The 24883-nt window shown below is 36.0% G+C and overlaps 1 protein-coding gene across 1 annotated transcript in view; it reads right to left on the bottom strand.

Annotated features, from left to right (window-relative positions):
• Positions 1-682: 682 nt before the first annotated feature.
• The window catches only part of LOC149770912 (uncharacterized), a 134054-nt gene continuing 109853 nt past the window's right edge, over positions 683-24883 (bottom strand). Inside the window, exons 18-24 of the mRNA XM_089948990.1 lie at positions 17803-18418; positions 16179-16367; positions 12224-12808; positions 10216-10484; positions 6124-6423; positions 2896-3101; positions 683-1019 (exon numbers count right to left, since the gene is read on the bottom strand). Of these exons, the coding sequence (XP_089805116.1) occupies positions 920-1019; positions 2896-3101; positions 6124-6423; positions 10216-10484; positions 12224-12808; positions 16179-16367; positions 17803-18418 (2265 nt within the window). The 3' untranslated portion in view covers positions 683-919. The remainder of the gene's footprint in view (positions 1020-2895; positions 3102-6123; positions 6424-10215; positions 10485-12223; positions 12809-16178; positions 16368-17802; positions 18419-24883) is intronic.

The raw sequence follows: 24883 nt of genomic DNA on the forward strand, positions 1-24883 counted from the left end.
AACTTAACTCTACTTTCATTTATATCAATTTTACACCCCAATAAATCAGGTGAATAAATTTTATACTTGTTTTATTATTCACATTGAATTTTTAAAAAGTACAAAATGACAATAGCCATAACACTTGTGATACAAAATGATGCAAGAGCTTTCAGTATCCTCCTGATAATTTTAATTAGCTACACGCTGTGATTATAAAATACCAAATATATAAACTTATTGATGAACACGCTTTCTACCAATCCTTCAGATTCTATATGCATTTTTAAAGAAAAAAGAAAACCATGCTGAAAATAAATTAAATTGCAGTGGAGACCTAAATAAGGTGCACTGCACATTAATATAATGAAAACTAATACTCTAAGATTGAGGATCAGGTCGAAATGTATTGTGTAGCAGATATAGCATCTACAGTGGCACATGTATGTTAATTATAAGTAAGACGTGTAAACCTGCAGTTATTTTATGTAACAATTATTGTGATATCTCTTGATAGCTGAAAAATATTACCATTTAAGAATATTTTGTCTCAATTAATCCTTTTAAAAGTGGAAAGAAATATACATATGTGTGTGTGTGTTCCTAAAAATTGACAAAGGAAATCACAAATGAATGACATCTAATAGCATAGCCTTCTGTGACATAAAAATGACATTATCAACTATAATTTAAAACTATCAAGTACATCACATACTTTATTTCACAGAGAACTTGGAACAAACCAAATTAGCTCCTATGCATATCCAGCTTGATGTCCAATGGCAAAGAAAAAACGTGTACTGTTAAATGCAAAACTTAGAAATATAAAGCACCAAGTGAAAGTTTTTCTTAAAGATAAAAGAATACACTTGTACTTTTTCCTTGTGAGTTTCATTGGTCCAAAATATCTCTCATAAATTCTGATATAATTTGGACAGATCTAAACTTGTGTTCCTTGTACAAGATCTACAACAGTGACTCCCTTAGCTGCAAGTTGCCCCTGAACTCTCTTCAGGTAGCCAGGATCAGGATATCCATACCTACAAAAATGACATAATTAAAACATTATTTAAATTAAAGTATAAATACTCTGTTCGTAAACTGGATGTAGACAATCTATATACATGGTTTCATTTTTTTTACACATTTGTTGTCTATATTCATAGATGCAAACTGAAGTTAAAAGAACTTAGAGAAATTACAACTATTCTATCATGTTATTACAGACATTAAACATGAGCATTTGATAAATCAGAAAATTGCTGGATTTGAAATGAACATAAATTTTTCAAATAAATTTAGCAATTCACCAATTTTCTAATTTTGGAATTAGAAAACAACCATTGTTCTTCTGAACCCTTTATGAACACATTGGAAAGTAATTACAAAAAATCATGGTTAGGACTATTTTTGTTGCACTGCTGTCCTTCTGTGTTCAGTATATAATAGAAGTACTGGACAGTGGCCCATCTATTTGTTCCCAAAAATGTAATTTATCATTTTGATACTACAAACAAGTAAGGAAGGACAAATAATCACGAGTAGAAATCCAACGATCCAAACTGCATATGGGATACTTATTTAGTATAGATATGTAAGCACTGAAATAATGCCATTACACCTGTATAAGAGTACACCTGTAGAAATGATAGTTATATACTTGCTCCATATTTACAAAGTCTTGCATATTGGCACTAGTAGGTTATGCCTGACTCTGACAGATAGGATTATAATTCCTGGTGTGTAAATGACATTGTTTTGTGCTGGCCCAGTAAATGTTTATAAAAAATGTCTTCCATTTAAACAATGAATAAAGTGTATATCAAGATGCTGCACCTTTGCATCCTGGTCTTATTAAAACTGGCTGAAAGTAAGCAATGGCAAATGATATCCAATTTGGAAGTATGTCACTACCATTGATGTTGGTGACAAACATGAAGCTAATTATAACAACCTATGGTCTACAGAGATTTGCCACAATGGGGTTATCACCAGTGTGATGATCAATCACTTGAAAAAATGTCTCAAAAGTGTAATACTGTAATCCATATCATGTTGCAGAAGTTTCTAGATATATGTGAAAACCAATGTTCTCTCAGAATCAACATAAGCTATAAAAGTAAACAGGTGAATCATCCTATTAAGTTATTTATATTATTATGAAAAATGCTTATTTTTTAAGTTAATTAAGAAGAATTTGAGTTTTCTATCAACATCCTTAATGAAAGCAACTGATATTTTTTGGACATTCATTCTGCACAAGAGTAGCCACTGGTGCTAAAGATTCCTTTTACTCAATCACTACGAAGATGGTCTTCATCCTGTTACATTTTAGTGGAGTCATGCCAGCATAGTATTAACAACACACCTTCAAATCAAGACCAATTCCTTTTTCACAAGTGGCTATAAATTAAAAAACTGAGACGAAAATATGATTCACAGATGGATGGGTGAAAATGTGAAAACTGTTTCCAGTTTCTCTTTGAAAAGGCAAATGCCAAAATTCTTTATTTTCTGAGTTAAATTACAAAACATTATAACTATTTGCAGACATTTTTGTTCATTCTTGAGTCGTAAGTATGGGTAGGCTTTGTTTGGGGGATGCCCTTATCTGCTACTAGTTTCCCAAAGTGGTGTGGGCATGCTTTCCTTTGACAATTGGTATACTGTCAGAGAAATATAGCACATGTAGATGGACATGCATGCACACATTGGTGTTGATTGGTGTTGAAGTGATTCCTGTGTTGAGCTAATTGATTAAAGCAGGCCCAGCAAAATTTAATTTTGATCATAAAAAGTAGACCAATGTATTTAAGCAACATTTTATTATTCTGTGGAACAGATGCATGCAAACAAGATGCACTTTATGCAAAACATGTACATAATAGATACAGAGATAAAGTTGCATGTACTTACTTTCCAGAAAATGTTGTCTTGTGATAAATATCATTCCACACCAAAACATCATCTACTCCCCGTGAAGATCTACCAAATGTAAAGATCAGTCTTCTTTCAAATGCAACTTGCAGTAAGTTATAAACTTTCCTTCCCTCGGTTGTATCTGGTAGATATGCAGTTTTGCTTATACCTGAATACCGCTTCCCTGGCTTTGGGTGATTTGGCTGCAAGAAGAAAAATCAAAGTAAAATGAAATCTGTTGCAATCAAATCTGTCAAATATAAATATACAGGAAATCAGTTGTGGTAAAACTTGTCATTCTTTTCATTCATCAGAATTTTCAAGACATAAAATGTTTGTGCTTTACTACATTACAATTTTAGCAGTATAGGATCCCTTACATCAGCTTAAATGAAAAAAGTGAAGAACACGTAGAAAAGAAGATAAAGATAAAAATTTCTCTCAAAGAAGCATATTTGTTATATATGTAAAACAGGAAGTCTGTGTAGCTTGCATACAATGTAGATAATATATAAGTATATCAAGTCTCTTAATCTCAAAAGGACTGAAAGTTATAAGGAATGAGGGACAAAGCATGTTTCTTAGAAATAATCATTTCAAGATTGTTTTTTTCTTGTTTTCATTAAAAAGTGGCCATATTTAGCAAGTCAATATCATCTGTTGAAAATTTAAAGACCTTTTAGCCAGGATACCACTTGATAAATTTGGTCAAATTCTGTACAGTGTTTTTTCAGAAGCAGTTGCATGGTTTTGCTATTGCTTTGTAATGGTGGCCATATTTGATATCAGATCAGCATCCTCTGTACAAACTTGAAAGCCCTGCAAGCCATGATGCTTTCTGCAAAATAGCAGGTGTCAGCAAATTCTGTTGAGGCAAATCTGAGATTTTCAAATGTTTATTTTTAGTAACAGTGGCCATATTGAATAATGGATTAGCACTCAATGATACAATTTTAAAGGCCTCAAAACCAAATACTAACTGTAAATACATGTACAAATTGGTCAAGTGAATTTTGAGAATGCACTGTAAATAGCAACTGTGAATAGATAATCCACAGAGATGACTCACATCTGATGAAGGACCATGTACCATAAGCTCACTTGGCTTTACAGCCAGGCAACTTAACAAAAAAGTTAAAAAACTGAAATTGCTGTATGGACCTGAAAATATGATCACATATATTAAAACAGGCATGCCTATCAATCTTCATTTGTCAGCTGAGCTGCTCAATTGTAATAACATGACTTTTGTGAAAAAAACAGTCACGGCCTAGAGTAAATACAAATGTATTAAAATTTAAAAATGAATTGTTGTTGTAGCCTGAAAATCCAATCAGGTCCTCTATGTAGGAGAATGTGGTCCTCACTTCCACAGGTGCTTGGTTTTGGGTAGGAATTTTGCAAATCCAAGGAAACATTCATGGTTTCACAAGACTGGTTTTATTGACATCACTTCAAATTAAAGTAAACATTATTTATGGGACTGGGGTAACTTTATATTGCTAGCATCATATGCCTTTGTCTTATGGTATTTTCTCATATTTCTCATTTACAAATGTTTCAGTGGTTCTTTGTAGGTAGGTGTGTGTGTGTGTGTGTGTGTGATTTGGATTTTTAATGTAGCTTTAACAATTATTTTTTCCAGTCATACTGCTACAATGTCTGCAGTGTGACAGTTTATAGTGATGTCTAACACTGGGGCATCATGCTGCAGACATGTAGTATGATGTCCCACCCAGACACATTATCCTGAATCAAGGCATACCAGTCCTAACACTAACCTCTCAATACTGAGCACCTTGCAAAGCAACTGTTAGTACAATTTTTATAAGTATTTGGTATGAGTCGGCCAGGGATCGAACCCACAACCTCCAGCATCTGAAGTGGATGCTCTAACCACTAGGCCACCAGAGCTGTCATTCTCTGTAGGACTAGCTTTATGTCAGTAAGCATGGCAGAACTAATCATGCTACTATACAGATGTCTTTGGCCTCTATTTGTAAAACCAACCAATTGGTTTCTGTTGTTCTTAATGGGTGACTGACCAATTGACCTATCATGTCCTGATTTATAGTCTTCAGTGCTCAGTAATATACAGGTAAAATAGTTGTATGTACAAATGAGGTTCCCCATGGAGTATATACAGGATTGAATAAAAACAGAACACATGATGGTTTATATAAATTTACTAGGTAAAATATTATGCCTGTTACATCTTTTTTAGTGAAACCCCATGCTGATATGTCCATGCAGTCTGGGGAAGCAATAGCAATATTTACAAAATGGCTGGTGTGGTAACCATAATTAATGTCCAAGAAGCACCATTTTCATGTATTATTAAGTAGACCATGAGATGAATGTGTGTGAAGTTTCATGGCAATACTCTTAGTTAAGGAGGAGGAGCAATAACAAATTTATGCTAATGAATGTTCGCAAATGACTCTTAAAGCACTGTACTGGTACTTTAAGCCAGTGGTTTTCAAAGTATGGTTCACGACAGAATGTCAGGATCTGGGTCACCTATCTGATTAAAATGTATTACAATATTATGACTTTATGAAAAATCTAGTCAAAAAATATAATTATTTGGTCGTAGATATAAACAATTTTCTTCTACTGGGTCACAAGAACAAAAGTTTGAAAACCACTGCACTACGTGATGACACTGAGATAAGGCCTTAATGAGGATTGGCTAAAACTGAAGAATAAAATGTGTTCACTTGATTAATAAGAGTGTAGAGCAGTGATTCTTAACCTTTTTGGGCAGTGAACAATTCAGATTTGTAGTGTCAGACTCACCACCCAATGCTAAAAACCACTTGGGTAAGAAATGTAAAATTATTAGGTTGATCTCAATGATCCACTCAAAACAGCATGGAGACCCAGATTAGGTTCACTACCATGGGTTAAAAACAGCTGTAGAGAAATAGTGTAACTGATGGATAACACTATTTGTATGTCCCCTTGTCCAAGTGACTAGTAAAATATTATCAACCAGGTCTGACTTCAATATTTTTTAATCTTGGACTGTCTCTAATTGCAGCTTTTGTCCCAAATCAAACTAACAGAATATAATCAGACATTTTGGGAATAATTTTCACAGTACAAATATCAAGTGTTTATGAGACAGTTTTAAAGAGAAAATATTCAGCATCAACTCATGTGCACACACAATAAAAAATTATCACAACAGCTGTTTCAAGCAATGTGAACATTACAACATACCCCTTGAGTTCCACTGGGAATCTGGTACTCTATTTTTAAAGTGTTAGTTTTGGCAAACCCAGGCAAACTCTGTTTTTGGATATAAATCCTCATTTTTCCACCTTCTGGCTGGTCCCCATATATTGTTCCATGGAAGGTTCCACACTTTGGACACACTGGTTTTGTTTTAAACTGTTTTTCTATACATTTCATGCAGAATGTATGACCACAACTCAATGTTTTTGGTGATTTCACCTCCGCCAAGCAGATAGGGCATTCTTCTTTAGATTGTTCACCTGACATAGGACTCTTTGGTCTTGCCTACATGAAACATAGAAATAAAACATTATCAACAGAGATTTCAATTTATCATAGAAAGTTTCAACAAGGAGAAAGATGATATAGTAAATTAGTTATGTGACTAAATATTCCTTAGGTTTTAAATCAATTATAGTTCATTCTGCACAACATCATGAATTTCATCCACATGTTGCTCAATTAATTTTCACATCAGCATCTTGAAATATAGCTTAAATTACCAAATTCATTTCATGCACGAATGATTTAAACATAATCTGAATTGACATACATATGGTGCAACACCATCCATTCGTTACATGCTGAAACAAATGATCTATATGCAAGTAATCTGCCATGTTTGTCTGAGTTATGGAAGAGCCCACTTTTGATACAGCACTGCATTATGGGAGCAGTGTAAACAAATATCATCTGCATCATTTTTAATTAGCATTTAGCTTTCACTTAGCATGTCAGAGTCAACAACAAACACCAGCCAAAGAATTTGTTTCTAACAATGAATGTAATCAGCATTAGAATATAAAGAAATGTACACTAAACAGCTTGGAATAATAATAATAATAATAATAATAATAATAATAATAAATAATGATAATAATAAATAATAATAATAAATAATACTAATAACAGTTAAACTAATGGAAAATTTCAGCTGATCTATTTCACTTGTTCCAGATGTCATATTAAGCACTACTTTATTTGTGATTTGTTTAAAAGATAAATCGTGCATTATTTAATTTCAACACCTACATTTAAATGACTGAATAATATTATATCAGTCGTATAGTCCCTTTACTTTCATTAAACAAGTCCATTGCTATCAATGGCTTCTTTTATGTATATACATGTAGTTCCATAAATGTAATCAAATATTTAAAAAAATTAATTTCTTTTTGAAACTAGGTAAAGCCTTTTTTGACATGAATAATCATGTTGGTTAACTGGATAATTATGTATCTATGATATAAAGATCCCATTTGTACCTCATTTTCTTTTTAAAAGCAACATAATTATGCATGTGTGGCTAAAATTATTAAGACTTTGGCAATGGTATTGACAAAAATTCATACAATAGTTGCAAAAAACTTATCTTGATAGGAGAAAAACTAAAAATGCTTTTAGTCCAAGTACATGTAAAATGATTGGCACTGTCAAGGTTCAATAGTGAATTTTTTTTTGTTCTGTTTTTACCTTTATTCTATGGGGGCCCCGAGTGGCCGAGTGGTCTAAAGCGTTCGCCGTTACGGATCACTGCCATCTCACCTCTGTCTGCGCCGGTTCGAGTCTCAGATTCAGCCAATGTAGATATGTGAGAAAGCATGCCAGTAGCTTCTCGTGGGTCGGTGGTTCTTTCCGGGGTTTTCCCGGGTTCTTCCTCCACCATTAATACTGGCCGCCATATATGGCCTATCGTGTGCTGAAAAATGGCGTTAAACCCCACAACAACCAACCAACCTTTATTCTATGAATAAGACATGGTCATTACAGCATAAAACACATTTCAAGAACAAAATGGCAAAAATTTACTGTAATTATTTCACTGGTGCACAGCATAAAATAGATTTTGGTAACATAATGGTGAAAATGTACTGTAATTATTTCAATCTTGCAAATTTTGCAACATTTAAATCTAAATTTTAAAAAATGCATCTACATTAATTAAGTTATTTTGATTTCCATAGTGATTTTTCTTTATCCACACAAATAGTGTGAGAATATTAGTGTGTGTGTGTGACAGGCAAATGAATAATTTGCTGTCCATGGACCCTGGGGACTGAAATGGTACCTCTCACTTCTTACAAGTGGGAGTGATAACTCATTATCAGCGCACACAAAGTTTCGGCTGAATAGAAGGTACCATTCCTCTCCCTCTGTTCTAATGGAAAAGGTGTTGTGCCTCACTGACAGGAGGGTGTGACTCTTTGCCCTCCCGGAATGGGAAGGGTACTGCTCCTTGCTAATGAAATTAGTATGCTAAAGTGACCCCTGTACAGTGAAATATTTAGATAGGTAGTACAACAATGCATGCTACAAGAAATGGCAAAGAACCTCTCTGAGGCATCAATTTGTTCACACAAAAAAACTTGATCAAGGGTAATTCCAGATGATGAACATGATGCACATATAGAATACATATAATCGCCACATTACCAAAGGAAGCAAATATGGTTCTTTTCCGACATTAAAGCAACCGATAATGTTGGTGTCTGCAAGAAAAAAACGAAGGACAAAGCACATGTGCAAGTTATCCATCAGTTGAACCAGGGGCATCCTAGTATTCTAGAATCTTCTTTTGGAGGATGAATTCTCATCAACCAAATAAATGTTTATAAAAAAAAACATCCTTGTTCATCAGTTTCACATGAACACACATATTTTCCAGAAAAATAACAGAATTAATATTTTTGAATCCAATTAATTTGAAAAAACTCCAAACAGCACAACATACAACTTCTAGTGTAAGAAAAAGCCCAGCTGCAACTGAGAATAATTCTCCAAAACATAGGTTATATGGTCTCCTAAAATGTAAACAAGGAGTCATGTGATCATCTTCTCAAAAGTTATAGAAACAAAGTACAGTATTTGTTAAAGATCAGTATTTGTTAAAGATCACATCTACCCAGTGTGACCTGGATGAAAACCAATCATTTTATTCTAAGAAATAAAAATAAAATAATTGTTTACATGTTAAACCCGAAGTCCCATCATGACCTCGACAACAATCAGTCAGTTTAAAATAAAATAGAATTTGCTTAAGATGGTTGCTAAAAATTTTGAAACAAGGTCAGGATTTAGATCAACACCTGGTGTTTATAAACTAACAGTCAAGGTCAAATTATTTTCTGAAAAAAGTATCATCCCTAGTGAATAAATTTACATTACAATAGCCTGTAATACAAAATCAAAAAATTAAAACTGACAAACAATTAAATTGAAATAAATATATAATCAATCAGATACAAGTAAATTAAATATACATAACACTAGGAAGTTATATAGTCCCATTATGGGAACAGAGGGGATCTTCCTGAGAAGAACATGAAGATGTGTGACCCTTCTTCCTAGACCTATAGGCTTGCTGACTTTCCAACAAGTTCCAAACATCAATGGGTCACAAGCAACAAATGGAGCAACCATATGGGTGTATACATGCTGTGCATGCAAGACTGGTGATGTGAGTGTTCCATGCTGCCTTTTTATATATTTGCCAATACCTTGAGATAGTACTGAATGCTGAAAGGAAATATATAAATACAACAATGAACTGGAGCAATAAAAGGGTAGAAAATGCTTACCCTTACACTGGTTACTATTAGAGAATGAAATACAAGATGTACAACTCAAAAATCATCAAAATCACTTAAAGTGGACAAAGATTGATATACAAATTCAAACCAAAACAGAGGAGAAAATAACAAATAGAACACAAAAAAGATATGACTGACAGTAGAAATTCAATAATTGCCTATATAAATGAAGTGTTGAGCACCCAAGAAATCTATGAATGAGAGGAAAAGATGGGAGATCTTCCAATTAATAGAAGTGGACTAACTTAAGGTGTCAGACTGATATCATGTTCTTTATTCTTGATCTCCAATCATTAATTGGAGGAAAGAATAATGTCCTTGGACTGGGGACTAGTGCCATGGAAAGACAAGCAGGTATAGTAATGCTACCTTTAAAAGGGATTCCACTGATCTTAGTATAAACCAGGGTAGTAATGAACATCAGCTTAGGAGGAGAGAGACATACTTTTGTGGAGTGCATATTTTATCTGCCTGAATAAACTCTTACCCGGGATATTTCTTCTCCAGGTCTAACAGAACTGGTTTGTGAAGACAGATCCAATGTTTGTTTCAACTCTCTACCATGGCTTGCCAATAAATGGTTTCTAACTCTATCAGTGTCTTTAATGAACACATCTGCTATTTTCTGAATTATGTGTTCATCTTTATCAACAATGTGGATAACCTTTAAGTTGAATGTCATAGTTCTGTTGCAAAATACTTCTAAGCTGTCTAGAAACAGTTTTGCACTCCCCTCATAACCAAGTTCTGCACAACCTGAAAGGGTAAATAAAACATGTCTTGTTACAAAGACCAAATCAGTTTTTGGACTAATTGTTGGAATTTTCAAACAAAATTTAAACTGTTCTGAAAATATTGTCAATTTTAATGGTAACTGTATGTGTATGATAAGCTAATAATAACACAAATTGTTTAATTAAAAATTAATGCTTAATTCAATGTTTACATGAAGTGTATTCAGATTTCTTAAAAATGACAACAGAGATCTACTAATAGATTGATAACAATTTAAAATTCACTTGGATTACAAACAATTCATATCAGGAAGCAGTGCACACCCGAAATTCAAAATAATTTGAATTAGTATCATTATAAGCTGAATTGGTAATAATTTTGTTTGCAACCCCAGTGCTTTGACCCTAAGATTCCACCATCTTTTTCTTCAAATCCACTTGTATTCAAACTTTAATGAAACCTCCATGAGCTGTAGTTACCCTAAAGTTAGGAACTGGTAAGACAAATGAATATTTAATAGGGCAACTCTGAAGTTAGGAACTGGTAAGAATAATGAATATTTAATAGGGCAACTCTGAAGTTTGGAACTGGTAAGAAAAATAATATTTAATAGGGCAACTCTGAAGTTAGGAACTGGTAAGACAAATGAATATTTAAGAGGGCAACTCTGTAGTTAGGAACTGGTAAGACAAATGAAAACTTAATTGGGTAACTGCTATAAACAAAATAAACAATATATACCGGGCTTTTGTGGCATGAGTCAGCATATTCTTGAAGATTTTTCAATTAACTATAGAAAGTAGGTCACAACAATCAAGTTTTTAAATATGTGAATCAGCTTAATCCCTACAATGCAACAATAGCGGCAACATGTTTAAAGTTGATATTGGAACACATAACAGATCTTTAAATCCTGTTAAAAATCTTGCCAAACACTGTCACAGTTATCTAGCTTTTATACAGGAGATGCATTCATTTTAATATATACACTCACAACACAAACTTGATCTGTACAGAGAATGCATGTTGGCAAATGAATGTAGTCCATTCAACCTAACTAAAACATACTGCCCAAACCTCAAACTAATTGCAAACAAAGTCATTTTAAAATAAAGACCTTGTGAATGATATACAGTTTTTTAAACAAAATAAAATTGGTGGAACATTGCCAAATCCATGTAATATATTTACTAAGCCATATTATTTTCATGTTTGTTTATCATATTGTTAATGGTTTATCATCATAATTACCATTTAAGACATGCATGGAAAGCTAAACATAGGCCTTAATTTAAGATTCTATGACTGTCATGTTTCTTTATCTTTAGGCTCAACCACTCAGAAAAGAACCCTCACCCTGTATGATCTTTATGAGGACATCCAACAGTTTAAAAGTAGTATTTTTATTTTTTCCTCCTGAAAATTTAACTTTTTTTTATTGTTACTTGTTTTATCACTGCATAAATAAGTACATAATGGTGTAGCTACAGCAAGGGGATGCTACTCTATCTGGTAATTTCCTGTGCTATGTGGCTGTTGATTTTATCCCATGCTATAATTTATTTATTATTTCTGGAATATACACAGATAACAAACAATCTGACTGTGAAAAGTGATACATTTTAATTAAGCTGAAACAGTTGTGGTCCAAATATTAACAGTTTAAACTGTTTAAGTTTAAAGAGTTGTAATCCAGGTATTCCTACCTATTTGATATAACTAGAAATCACTGAATTCCTATGGCTATTTATTGTACCTACCTGCACCTAGCAAAGGAAGAGCAAGAGATGTTTTCGGCCATTTATTGATTTCATCCAGTATTCTGTCATAGCATTGATGGACCATCTCTTTGTGTCTTTGAGATGATATGGTATCTTTGAAAGATGGTAGCACTGCATGGGCCACCAAATGGAAATTACTATCTCCTCCCTCTGTAACAATGACATCACCAACATGTACTTCCTTCTGAAAGGCTTTCTTCTTTATACTTTCATACTTTGAGTTTCCAGTCTTCAATAACATGGAAGCTATTGCCCCATGTCCATTGCCTCTTCTGTCATCAGAGCATGTTATTACTTGTATTCCTGTTAGTTTGGTAATGTCAGTCGTGTATATGTTTACTTCAATTTTCTTGTTTGGCTTATAAATGTAGAACTTTTCATTCTTAAAATATTTTTGCTCAATTTCCGGCCAGAGTGGTGCAGCAGGGTTTTGTTTTTCTTCTGTTTGCACTTCATCTTTTGGATAGGTTTCACCAATATCTTTTTCTGGTATCTTGCCATGATTGTTGCCACTATCTCTCCTTGCAAGGTAATTGATTACCGTTGTTTGGTCCCCACCTTTCACTGTAAGTTTAACAGTAACATTTGTCACATAACTGAACATTTGTAGAATAAGTTCTTTGTTCTATAATGTACATATAATTCATTAAAGACATTTGTAGCAATGACTTCCCATTTCAACATATGTTCTTCCTCATAAGTAAATATTATTTATTGAGGATTAAAATAAAAGTTCAATTTAAAATAAACTTAAACCATACACAGAGATCCCAGGTGGCCATGTAGTGTAATATGCTCACCTTTACTAATCAATGCCATCTCACCTCTGTCCATGTGACTTGGAGCCTTGGGTTTGACCAATAGGGGCATTTGAGAAAGCTTGTCAGTAGCCTCCCATGAGTTGGAGATTCTTCCCAGGGTTTTCCAAGGTTCTTCATCCATCAGTTATAATGGCTGCCATGTACAGCCTATCATGTGCTGGAAAATGGTGTTCAACCCACTACAACAACAACAGTCTGTCTCATCCATTTGCCCCCGGTAGAGTAATACCAAAGACTTATAAAAATGGTACTAACAGCTGCCTCGCTAGGCGCTCAGCATTAAGAGGTTAGTGTTAGGACTGGTCGGCCCGGTGTCAGGATAATGTGACTGTGTGGGACCTCGTGCTACATGTCTGCGGCATGATGCACAATGCTAGACATCACTATAAACTGTCACAATGCAGACATCATAGCAATATGACTTAAAAATTGTTAAAGGTACGTTACAAATCCAAAATCACACACACACACACACATCCATTTGCCATGTCAGGAGAGATCTATGAAGTTTTGATTAACTATTAAGAATAATTTCAATTAACTGATATGCTAAGATTGCTTCTTACAAATAAATATGTAAGTACATATATAAATATTAATGTTGAATTATTTCCATTCCCTGCAGGAAATGTTGATTTTACCATGAAAACTGACTGGATAAGCTTCATCTTCATTTCCTTATTCATACTGCATGAAAAATGTATAAATCTGTATGTGTGAAGATATGTGCTCCACATGTAAGCACTCCTTGCAAATTATTTTCTTTTATTTATCAAAATCACACAAATTTGTTGAGTTGTAAACATGTTGAAAATAAATTACACAATTTCCTAAAGAGAATTTAAAGACAGTGAAATAGAGCTATAGTGAATACAGTTGAAAGCAATGTATAAAGAGAGAGTATGTGAAGAGGAGGAATGGATACTGAGGCATTTAATAAAATACACTGCTAAACTTGTAAAGATTGAAATATTACATCAGCAGAACCTTGGTACTGAATTGTGCTTTTTCCATAATGTGTTCATAAACTGATTTCTGTCATTTGGCATTATTTGGCTTCCCGATTCCAATATTGGGAATTAGTTACACCCTCTTCCATCCAATCTGAGTGTAGTCTGATAAAACCCTCTTCCATCCAATCTGAGTGTGATCTGATAAAAGTCTTGTTTGAATGAAATCTATAGAACTATTGGAAAGTCCATCGATTTGTTCACTGAATAAAACTTTATTTATCCACATATCCATTCATCTATCTGTGTATTTTTCTTTCCATTTCATCTCTCAATCTGACAGTCTGTTTGTCCATATATGGCCACATCCATTTGTCTGTTTGTCCATATATGCCACATCCATATGTCTCTTCATTCATCCTATTATTTGTCTGTCAATCAGTTCCTTGATGCCAATTGTCCATCCATCTCTTTGCTTTGTTGATTCATCCATTTCGTCTGTTCCTCTTTGTCTGTTTATATGACTGTTTAACTCATGAATAAATATTAAAGCTACCTGTTCCCATTTTGGGTGATCCTTTTCTCTGTCTGTCTGCCTATTCATCTTATTTTTATCCATCCATGATTGTGTTTGTCTGCCAATCAAATTAACAATCTGTTTGTCTCATGAAAAAGTGGATAGATTATGTTTCAAATGGCTTTTTTGTTGCAACAGCAGATGGATACAAGTTTAATACACCATGTAAATTTGTTTTTCATTATTTTTCACTCTTGCACTTTAAAGGATGATTGTTAAACTTTTATTCAAATAAAGGAAATACTTAGGAAATAGAGTTGTCACGCTTCATCATGTATCTGCTTACCTACATAACTACCTACATCCTACATATATACACTGTACATATATGCAACAATTGCATATTTTGCTAGTAATGATATATATCCTTAAATGCATGTCATTATAAAAATAAGAAGCTTTATTGATTGTTTCCCATCTAGATGAACATCTGCACTCACATCAAACAGGAAATAACAGCTAGCCACATACATGATTTAAGAAATGCAGTTCAGGTGAGAAGAATACAAATTATTTTGGTGCATTATTATTATCTTCATAAGACAGCAGATGTGCATGCATGCATGTACACATGTGTGTTTGTGTGTTTGTTAATGGGATATTTTATCTCATGAAAATTATTAAAATGACATGTACTGTGACCAGGTGTCCTTCCTATAATTTACTTCCATTAAATATACATCCATTCCAATCACCCTATCATGCTCTCAGAGCTGCAGTAAAGCATGTAGGTCTCAAAGTGACAATGGAATTTAAAAAAACATATTATCCAAAAGAAATTGTTACCCTATCAAACACATACACACTGCTATGTAACTGTTGACATATTATTATTCAAAAATATTTTCCACCAATACAGACAATTACAATGATAATAATGAAGATGAATTAGGGCATCTAATGTACCGGTAAACTGTTCTGATATAAAGATGAAGAAACTGTGCTGTTATTTTTTCTATGATATACCGATACACTGAATAATTTCACCAAGAAAACCATTCCCAATGATACAACAACACTTAAACTAGTGTATTCTTTGAAGTACCAATAAAGCAGATACATTAATAAAAAAATAATTAAAATCTGGTGTAGGGCAGATCTAAATCAAAAGTGAACATAGTTCTTTCATGTCTGAATTTCAAATGAGTTTTGCCTAATCATGCTTACAAAGCTTTTGTCAAAAAAAGTCTACAAGCAAGAAGTTCAAAAATTGTAAACAAACTGAATTTTAATTTCTAAAAAGGCTAGAAAATCTATTCATCATTTATATAATTTATTACTATATAAATGTATAATGAATTTCACATTTCAATTTCAACCAAAATTTGCTCACTTGTGTTTACAAAGAGTTTATATAAAAATGTCCAAATAGTTAGAAAAATTTCTTGAATTTTATTGAAAATCAGGTCTAAGCCCTGGGACTCACTGAAGGTATCTAAATATCCAATTTTGTTTAGTTTGGCTCAATATTTTTATAAAAATATGTTTCTCACTAGGCTTGTGTAACAGACAGTGACAGGCAGCATAATAAAATGTTCACTCTCCCTCTCTTGGGGCTGGGGTTGAAGGGGAATAATTGATCCTACCTATGTGTCCTGCATTTTCATCACTACTGAGAAGTGTTTTGAATGCCAACTGCATATCCTTGACAATGCCTGGTAGCATATCAATGAAATGGATTTCCTGTAGAAACTGACTAGTTCTTGTTTTGCTGTAATGAATCACTGCCTTGGCATACTGATCTGTGCACACATCTCTTGGTACTGCAAATATTCCTGTGAAAGAATTGTTGAAAAGAAGCAATACAAAAGAGGTTTCATCATTTGGGAAGGCTCAATGTGTATTTACTTAAGTAAATTCTTAAATAGAAAGGTTCAGACAGGGATCCGCATGATCTTGCCAAAATATTGTAAGTTTCAGGAGGTAAGAAGAATAATGACTCATAAGGTACTGTTCTCTGAGAGAGAAAAATCTGCAAAAGTAAGCTTGGGTCAGGACTGCAAAAAGGAAGCATGATACACTGATTTTCTACCAAAATTGAAAGTGATTTCCTGTAAAAACTGAAACTATCTAACAATTCCATTTATATTTTGTTTTATATACCTGTGATTATTTGGTTTTCCCATTTTTCCAAATAATCCACAAAATAAATACCTTTTAATAACTATGTAGAACAGATCCTTTGATCAAAACAGAAATCAATCTAATTACAAAAAGATGCAGTTAATTTGTAATAAAGACAATTTTAAACTTGCATAATATTAAAAACAAATTTCACATTAGGAATGCAACCAATGACAATCATAATTTGTCTCTATCAAATTAAACACTAGGCATTTTTGGTCTAACTTTAAAGCACATTTTTAAGAATTTACTTTCTGTATTCAAGGAGTAATTTACATATAACTTGCATCTGCAACAGTGAAAAGTATAGAAATTTTAAGTATAATTTACTGGGACATATAGAAGCAAGTCATTCTCCTTACAGAGCACCATGCATCATGTATCCTGGAATTTAAAACAAGAGTCCCTCAAAAGGATTGATACACTACTGGCCTAAAAGCATTTCCAGAAATTTGAGAAAAACATTTCTTTGTCATAACTGCAGAGAGTTGAAACTATCTCTGATATGCATTAGCATAACAAGTTTTTCAACATAGCTTGTTTTGGCCATACTTGATATCAGATTGGCACCATTTTCATTAAGGACCAATTAAACTTCATTAAAATTCATCTGGTGAAAACCCCATGCCAATATGGTCAACCATTTAGCGATAGTAGTGACAACAAAACTGTCAAGATGGCCATTATGGCAGCCAAATTGGATTGCCACCATTTTGATTTAGGACCAACTAGGACTGGGTGAAAAATCCATTCTGATATGACTTTTTACTTTGGTGGAGAATCAATAACAATATTTTCAAGATGGCTCCTGTGATGAATATCAGATTCACACCATTTTCATTTAGGACTATGTAGAAATCATGTGTGTCTGTATGCTTTGGATTTTAAATGTAGCTCTAACAATTTTTCAGTCATACTGCTACAATATCTGTAGTGTGACAGTTTATAGTATCGTATGCTAGAAAATAAATTATTTGTTGACTTTTACAAAACTGGTAGGTTTTTGCTCTTTTATGTTACTTAGTTTAATACAATAAAGTTGTAACAGAGCCAGTACCCAACCAAATGCCAAATAGCAAAGCTTACCTGAACTGATAGCTGGAAGAGCAATTGACTTCAGGTGACGGTTTTCAGCCTCAATGAAACAACCTATTATGGAATTGAACAAGTCTGTCTCACATCTTGCTGTGTTCCTTGCATCATGTGGATAATAATCACTCCATCTGGGTCCAACTGTATGAATGATACAATCATATGGTAGGTTTCCTGCAGTAGTAACACACTGTTCTCCAACTTTTATTCGACCCCTAATTTTCAAGATTTCACTCCCCTCTCTGTCAATCTTTGGGCCAGCCCCTTTAGCAATCACCAGAGCAACACCACCACCATGCTGAAGGTTTTCATTTGCTGCATTCACAATGCAATCAACATCAAGTCTAAGGATATTTGCTTTATACACTTTTACCACTATTCCTTCTAATGTTCTGAATACCTCGACATTTGTTGCTTCTTGTGACCAAGAAAAAGATCGTGCTATCTTTTTCTCTACAGGAGTCTCCTCTTCAGAAAGTAAAGGCGTTGTGTCCTCTTGGTTGGCAAACCGCTGTCCTCTTCTGCCAGTGAGCTTTTTTTTGCCCATTTTAAATTCCACCTTGTGTTTGAATTTCTGCATTTCATCATAACTATCACTGTATACAAGCACCTGCAGCAGCAGAGGGGGCGAATCGGACATTTTGTCCAATCGTTATTTTGCTTAATTAATACTTTCTGCACTCAACGATCTAGTGTCGTCAGCGCCTGGTAAAAAAAAAACGACGACGGTCCATCCTACACGATGGTGACGTCATTTGGTTTAATTAACACCTTCTGCGCGCCGATCCCCAGTGTCGTCAGCGTCCGGTAAGCACATCGACGACCGCGTCGATGTCATCGCCCCCTCTGCTGCTAAGTGGTTATTTACAATGATCTTACAAACAGAGTGATCACTAACTCCTCCTCCTGTAGATCAATTAGGTTATTTGACTGATCGGTGAGTTTAAAATTAATTCTCGTTAAAAACCGATCATGGCATCGCATATAGACCGGATTAATCGGATTCTCAACGATTAAAAATCCCGGAGGGGCTGTTGGTGAAAATGAATAAAGGATATATCCCTGTTGAGCTTGATTTGATTGATTGGTATCTACCTGGTAACTCCCTTCGATAACATCACACACTAGATTGATTGCTATCACCGATGCGATATTTACGTTGTATGGAGCAATATGCCTACCATCATCCCCGTTATCGTGTCTGAGGATATAAGTTGATGGACCGATAAAATCATTAAGAGACTTTCTTAGTTCTGGCGTGTTGTATCTTGGAAACTTAAAATCGGGTAAATCGGCTTCTGCGATATTATACTCGGTTAGGAATTTTTGTTTATTATCAATTCTGCTAGTGGATATTACCCCGATGATTCTTTCATTGATATATTCCATGTCTAATATAAGTTGATTTAACACCTCAACGTGTTTTTGTGCTTTTGTTTCCCGTAGCTGTTCTAGTTGTGATTGGTAAATACGATTAATCTCGATAAAAAACCTATCGATATCATTTAAATTAACTTCGACCTCGACGACCGATCCAGGAGTTTTCTCGTACCTAAAATACCAATACATGGTATTCCTGTCTTGAAATGTAAACCAGTCGGGGGGTGACGAGTTTTTCATAACAAACAAAACATCTCGATAATTGGGATTAATCTCATGATACGATTGTTTGCCCTCGGGGTTTTCATAAGGTGGATTCTTAGGCCATCCTAGTATGGTTCTTATTGAACTGTTATAAATATCAACCATATACCCCGGTGTGCTTATTTCAATCGTCGACGATAACGTCGGTTCATGAACCGTAATAGCGATTTTTGATTCCTTTCCTGTGATCGATTTTATCCTGCGTTGAAATTCTTTATTGATTTGTTCTATTTGGTATGACCCAGTTGGTATTGTAACCTCCTCCCAGTTTGGGGTTCCATCGGGTTTATTTTTCCGTGCAAAAACCAGCGAGTTATTAGGTTGTTGTCCGTTAAATGCGTCCGCTCGAATATTAGGCCAACTGTGATATACTCGCAATTTTGCCAGCGCTATTTCCTTCACTGGAACCGGTGATGGAAAGTTTACACTGAATTCGGGTTTCGTTGATGTTATCGATATCATATTTGTTTGTACCGGAGTGGTGTTCTCCGCGATCCGCTGAAGTAATTGAAACCCTTCGGGGTTCAGTGACATTATTATTATTTGTTGTCTTTAGTGTTTAATATTAATAACCAGAGCCCATTGAGGTGGTTCCGGCTTCCAGTTGAAAATCCTCGATTTTTGACATCGCGGAGCTATACAACTGGACCATCGTGGAGAATTCAACATCGGATACGAACAAATTATCAATCGATAACGAGATCAACCCGGATAATTTCGAGTATGCGTCGGATACTATTTGATGTTTTACTGTATACTCGTTGAGTTTTTTCTGAAAACACGATGATATCTTTTTAGTGATTGCGTTGGCGACTCCAGCAACTGTTGTCATTGCGGAGACAGCGATTGGAACAGCGATCGGGGCTATCGTGGTTACCGTGGATAAAATAACACCGGTACCGGCTATTATACCCGACACCGAGTACACGACCGCGTCGATGGCGGTTATTTTACGACGGTATTTTTTTATTTTTACACGGTATTGTTCGGAAAGCGTTTTCAAGTTCGCGGAAAATTCTTTTGCGGTATCGAATCGATATTGATGTGACGTCGGTGATACCTCTGATTCAATTTCCTTGGTGGTCATTTTTATTTTAAAAGAGCTAGTGTTTTTAATTACTTAGATCCACTACAAATTCCGCATACCATGTGATGTTTGCCCTAAATAGACTGCTATCAACGGCTTTAATTATAAACCGTTCGATTGTATCCTTGTCGATGATTGTTGATATTGTATTGTTAAACCCGGATGAACTCGGCGATGATATACTGAACTGCATCGCCGAAATCAATGTCAATCGATAAATACCCTTAACAATTGCGGTGACATCTATTGCATTACGCGTAGGAGTCCAATCGAATGATCCGTATTGAACCGTGTATACGCCACTGCCGATGATCCCATGAGGTGTTTTCATTTTTTCGAGTTGCTCTGTCATTCTAGGTAGTTTGTCCTTAATCGCTTCAACATCAGTTTTGATTGTTTTTATTTCCCCTCCATACGCGTCTACATTTTTTTTGTTCGCTTCAATATTAGTTTCGAGTTGCTCTGTTATTCTCGGTAGTCCGTCTTTAATCGCTTCAACATCAGTTTTGATTATTTCTATTCTACGCAAATTCGCGTCTATATTATTCTTGTTCGTTGCAACATTAGTTTTGATTGTTTCTATTTCCCGTGTATTCTCGGTCATACTTTTTTTGTTCGCTGCAACATCAAGTTTGATTGTTCCTATTTCATATGTATGTACGTCTATACCTTTTTTGTTCGCTGCAACATCAGTTTTGATTAATCCTATTCCCCGCCAATACGCGTCTACATTTTTTTTGTTCGCTTCGACATCAGTTTTGATTGTTCCTATTTCCTGTGTATGCGCGTCCACACCCTTTTTGTTCGCTTCAATATCAGTTTTGATTGTTCCTATTTCCTGTGTATGCGTGTCCATATTATTTATGATCGTTGTAACATCAGTTTTGATTGTTTCTATTTTCCGTCCATGCGAGTCTACATTATTTATGATCGTTGCAACATTAGCGCCGATTATTTCTATTTCCCGTTCATGCGCGTCTACACTCCTTTTGTTTGTTGCAACATCAGTTTTGATTGTTTTTATTTCCTGTCCATACGCAGTGATATCATTTATAGTTATTGTGATTTCATCCGGTTTGGCATTTTTTTTACCAAGGAATTTATCAAAGTTGTCATCGATCCTGTTAACATTTTTTCGTAACGAGGTAAATTGGCCCGACAGCGTCGTAAACTCCAAAATAGTATTTTTTATTGTTGCAAGATTCGGTTCGGTTACCGTCGGGGTTCCAAAAAAACTAGCGGTAGTGAGTTGTATATCGGTGACAGATTTTTTCACCTCGGCGACAGATTTTTTCACCTGCGCGTCAAGTTCGGTCACCGATCTATCTAACCTTGTAAAACCGTCCTGGACTAATGTTACCCTATCCGTCACCGCTGATATATGTCCACCCGGTTTGAGTCGTCCGTCGCTGGTATACAGCGCGATAGTGTCCTCGGCGGCATCACGCTGTCGTATTAAAACGTCATTCAGTGACACATTACCGGATTTCAATTTACCCTGGCGGTCTTGAAATACAACTATTTCGCCCGGGTCAACACTTGTTAGATTCAACATATCAGCGATTTCATCCTCAATTAGTTTTTTTATGTCGGCGGCGGCCGTTTCCGTGTATTCTTTCAGCGCCGAAACCGGTCGTCCCCAGATATCAATCATTATTATTGTAAATGTTATTCTCTAAAATCCGTTGAGCTTCTACGACCCCACTAGTGTATTCGTTTACAACCACATGAGGTGGTTTTCGCGATGATGAAATCGCCGCGAGTACGTTCAATACCTCACGGCCACATATCGGTGGGTCACTCAATTGCTGTGTTGGCAGCGTGGAATAAAAAACCCGGGTTGAACACGCCGGGGCTGAACACGCCCGGACATACCGCATGAACTCTTTCGGCGGGGCTAACCCGTATGAATCAAAATAGACGATTGCACGCGGATCAATCGCGTACGCAACCCAATGAGTTCCCGCTCCGGAGGACCCATCGAGGTTAATTATGCCTGTTTCAGTATTCCTTGGGGCCGCCGGTAATTGATCCCTCATAAAAACACCTCTGAAGTTTTTTATCGCTAACGCGTTTGCGGCGTCTATTAAATCAAAATTAGACATTGGAGTCATAGACTCAGGAGTCATTGACTCCCGAGTTAATAAACGGTTCCCGGTAGTCTTAGACCCTTTCCCGAATACCATGAATACGGGGTTCCCGGTAGTCTTAGACCCTTTCCGGCCACGGGTCGTTTTTTTTTGTAGCCTTTCCCGGTTGCCTTCTTTAATGCCATTCCCGCCGCGGTACCAACGGCCCCCAACGCCGCCGCCTTAGCCACTGCTGGTGCGGCCGCGGCAATCAACGCTGGAATCGCAGCTAACAGCGGAAATATCCCACCGGTCTTTTCCATGTTTTTAATTGCTGCGGCGGAAAAATCTATTTGAACACCCTTTTTATTCTTCATCGCATCATTGAAATGTTTTATTTGACGCGCCGTCAACGATATCTTATGATTACCACCCGCCATCTGTGACGGCTTCAGCGTTATTGTGGTTCCGCATTGTTTAGCCGACTTTGATCGTAATTTCTTGACTTGACCATCAGTCAACTCTACACTGACGACACTATACGACATTTATTGTAAACGCGTTTTGTGCTTTCAATTACATGTTTTCCACTGGCGCATCAACGATTCTCATTCGTCCACCAACGCCTTCCAACAGCATTGATTTATCGCTGAGAATGACAGCAACCGCTCTATAATTAACACCACCCGGGGCTATACGAGCTCGGAAGTGTATATCAACGACGGATTGTCTCGTTAAATCAAGATGTTCCAACGAAAAGTAATAAATCGGATACAGGTTTTTAAAATCAAGTTGTGATATTTGCAAACCAGTGTCGACGTTTTGATCACGACCCATATATGACAGCAATCGATGATACACACGTGCGATATGGTTGTCGCCGTAATTAAGCTGTATATCCTCGGATGGTTCCTGTTGTCCGTTTATTCTCAGCGAAACATCCCTGACTCCTAATTGATCAAATATCATATGGCTGTGTTCTTGACTACCCAATCGATTCCTATTCTGCAGCGCTATGAATATATGACGCGGGGCTGAAACACCCTGTTTTGACGCCAGGTGCCATGTAAACGTATCGGCGACGTTATCCTCTTTAGCATCAGTTGTTACCGCTAGCCAACTCAACAGCGATTTCCCTCCCTGTTCCATAAATGCTAACAATCGTGCTTCCGTGGTAACTGATGGAGTCAGCACCGGCATCCACAATGCCATTTTAGTTAAAATGACTTTACCGGCGGCGACACCAGCAGCACGCCATATTGCATTGTTATCATCGCCCCTTCGCGTCAGCGCGATTGTATGCTTAGCCCCATAGACAACTTTTCTGACATTTCTGCAGAATCCAAATATGTGATGGAGTGGAATCGCGCATGAAAACTGTCGGCGTGGTCCTTGCAACATTCCTACTCGTGCTGCGAATCCTAGATTGTAATCATTGTTGGTGCTTTTTATAATATTGAAATTAGCGCCTGGTCTTGCTCTGCGGTCTGGATTGGCTGCTTCAGCCTGTGGGTCAGTTGCGGTATTTCTTTCCGCCAGCACGTTGATGTACTGAATATGGTCAGCGTTATTGGTGGTGTCCTTCGCAAACATCATAGATGGGCCCGCCGATCTTGTATAATCATCCGAGTATCTCGCTAACCCAATTATCGTCGTTGCAACATCAACCTCGCGTTCTATTGATTCAATTTCTCGCCCGTCAATAAGATATCTGGCGCTCTCAAATAACGCCATGATACCGTTGTTGACGAAGCCAACTCGAACACGATGGTCATCTGCGTATGGTGTATTATCGGCGGCATTTGTCACGAGTTCTCCCTCAATTTCGATAAACGCTTCACACGGCAGAAAGTATTTACTGGTATCTTGGACCTGAAGTTCAATTCGCGATCGTAGGTCGGGTTGCGCTGCATAATAAGAATAATATTGATAATCACGGACAGAATCATCCCTGCGCACTGGGGCATCCATATCAAACGCGGGATCAGCGGTACGCGCAAACATTCTATTATTTATCATGTTGATGTTTTCAATTGCGATTTTTTCGTCGTAAATTCTTTGAATTTAAACCACTCCCCGCTATCGCGTTCATGAGCGCGTTGGTTGCCGCATCGGCGGATGGCGAAGTCGTCGCCAACGACTCTAATTTTTCTTCCACGGCGTTATTTATTACTTTACTGACATTTGCAGGCATCACTGTCGTTGATGGCATTACCGGTGGTTTCTGTTTTTTTCTCCTGAATTTCACCAATGACATTAGTTTGTCCCGCGCGGC

The sequence above is a fragment of the Sinohyriopsis cumingii genome, unplaced genomic scaffold, assembly GCF_028554795.1.
Source record: "Sinohyriopsis cumingii isolate HCF-2022 unplaced genomic scaffold, ASM2855479v2 utg002220l, whole genome shotgun sequence".
Lineage (NCBI taxonomy): Eukaryota > Metazoa > Mollusca > Bivalvia > Unionida > Unionidae > Sinohyriopsis > Sinohyriopsis cumingii.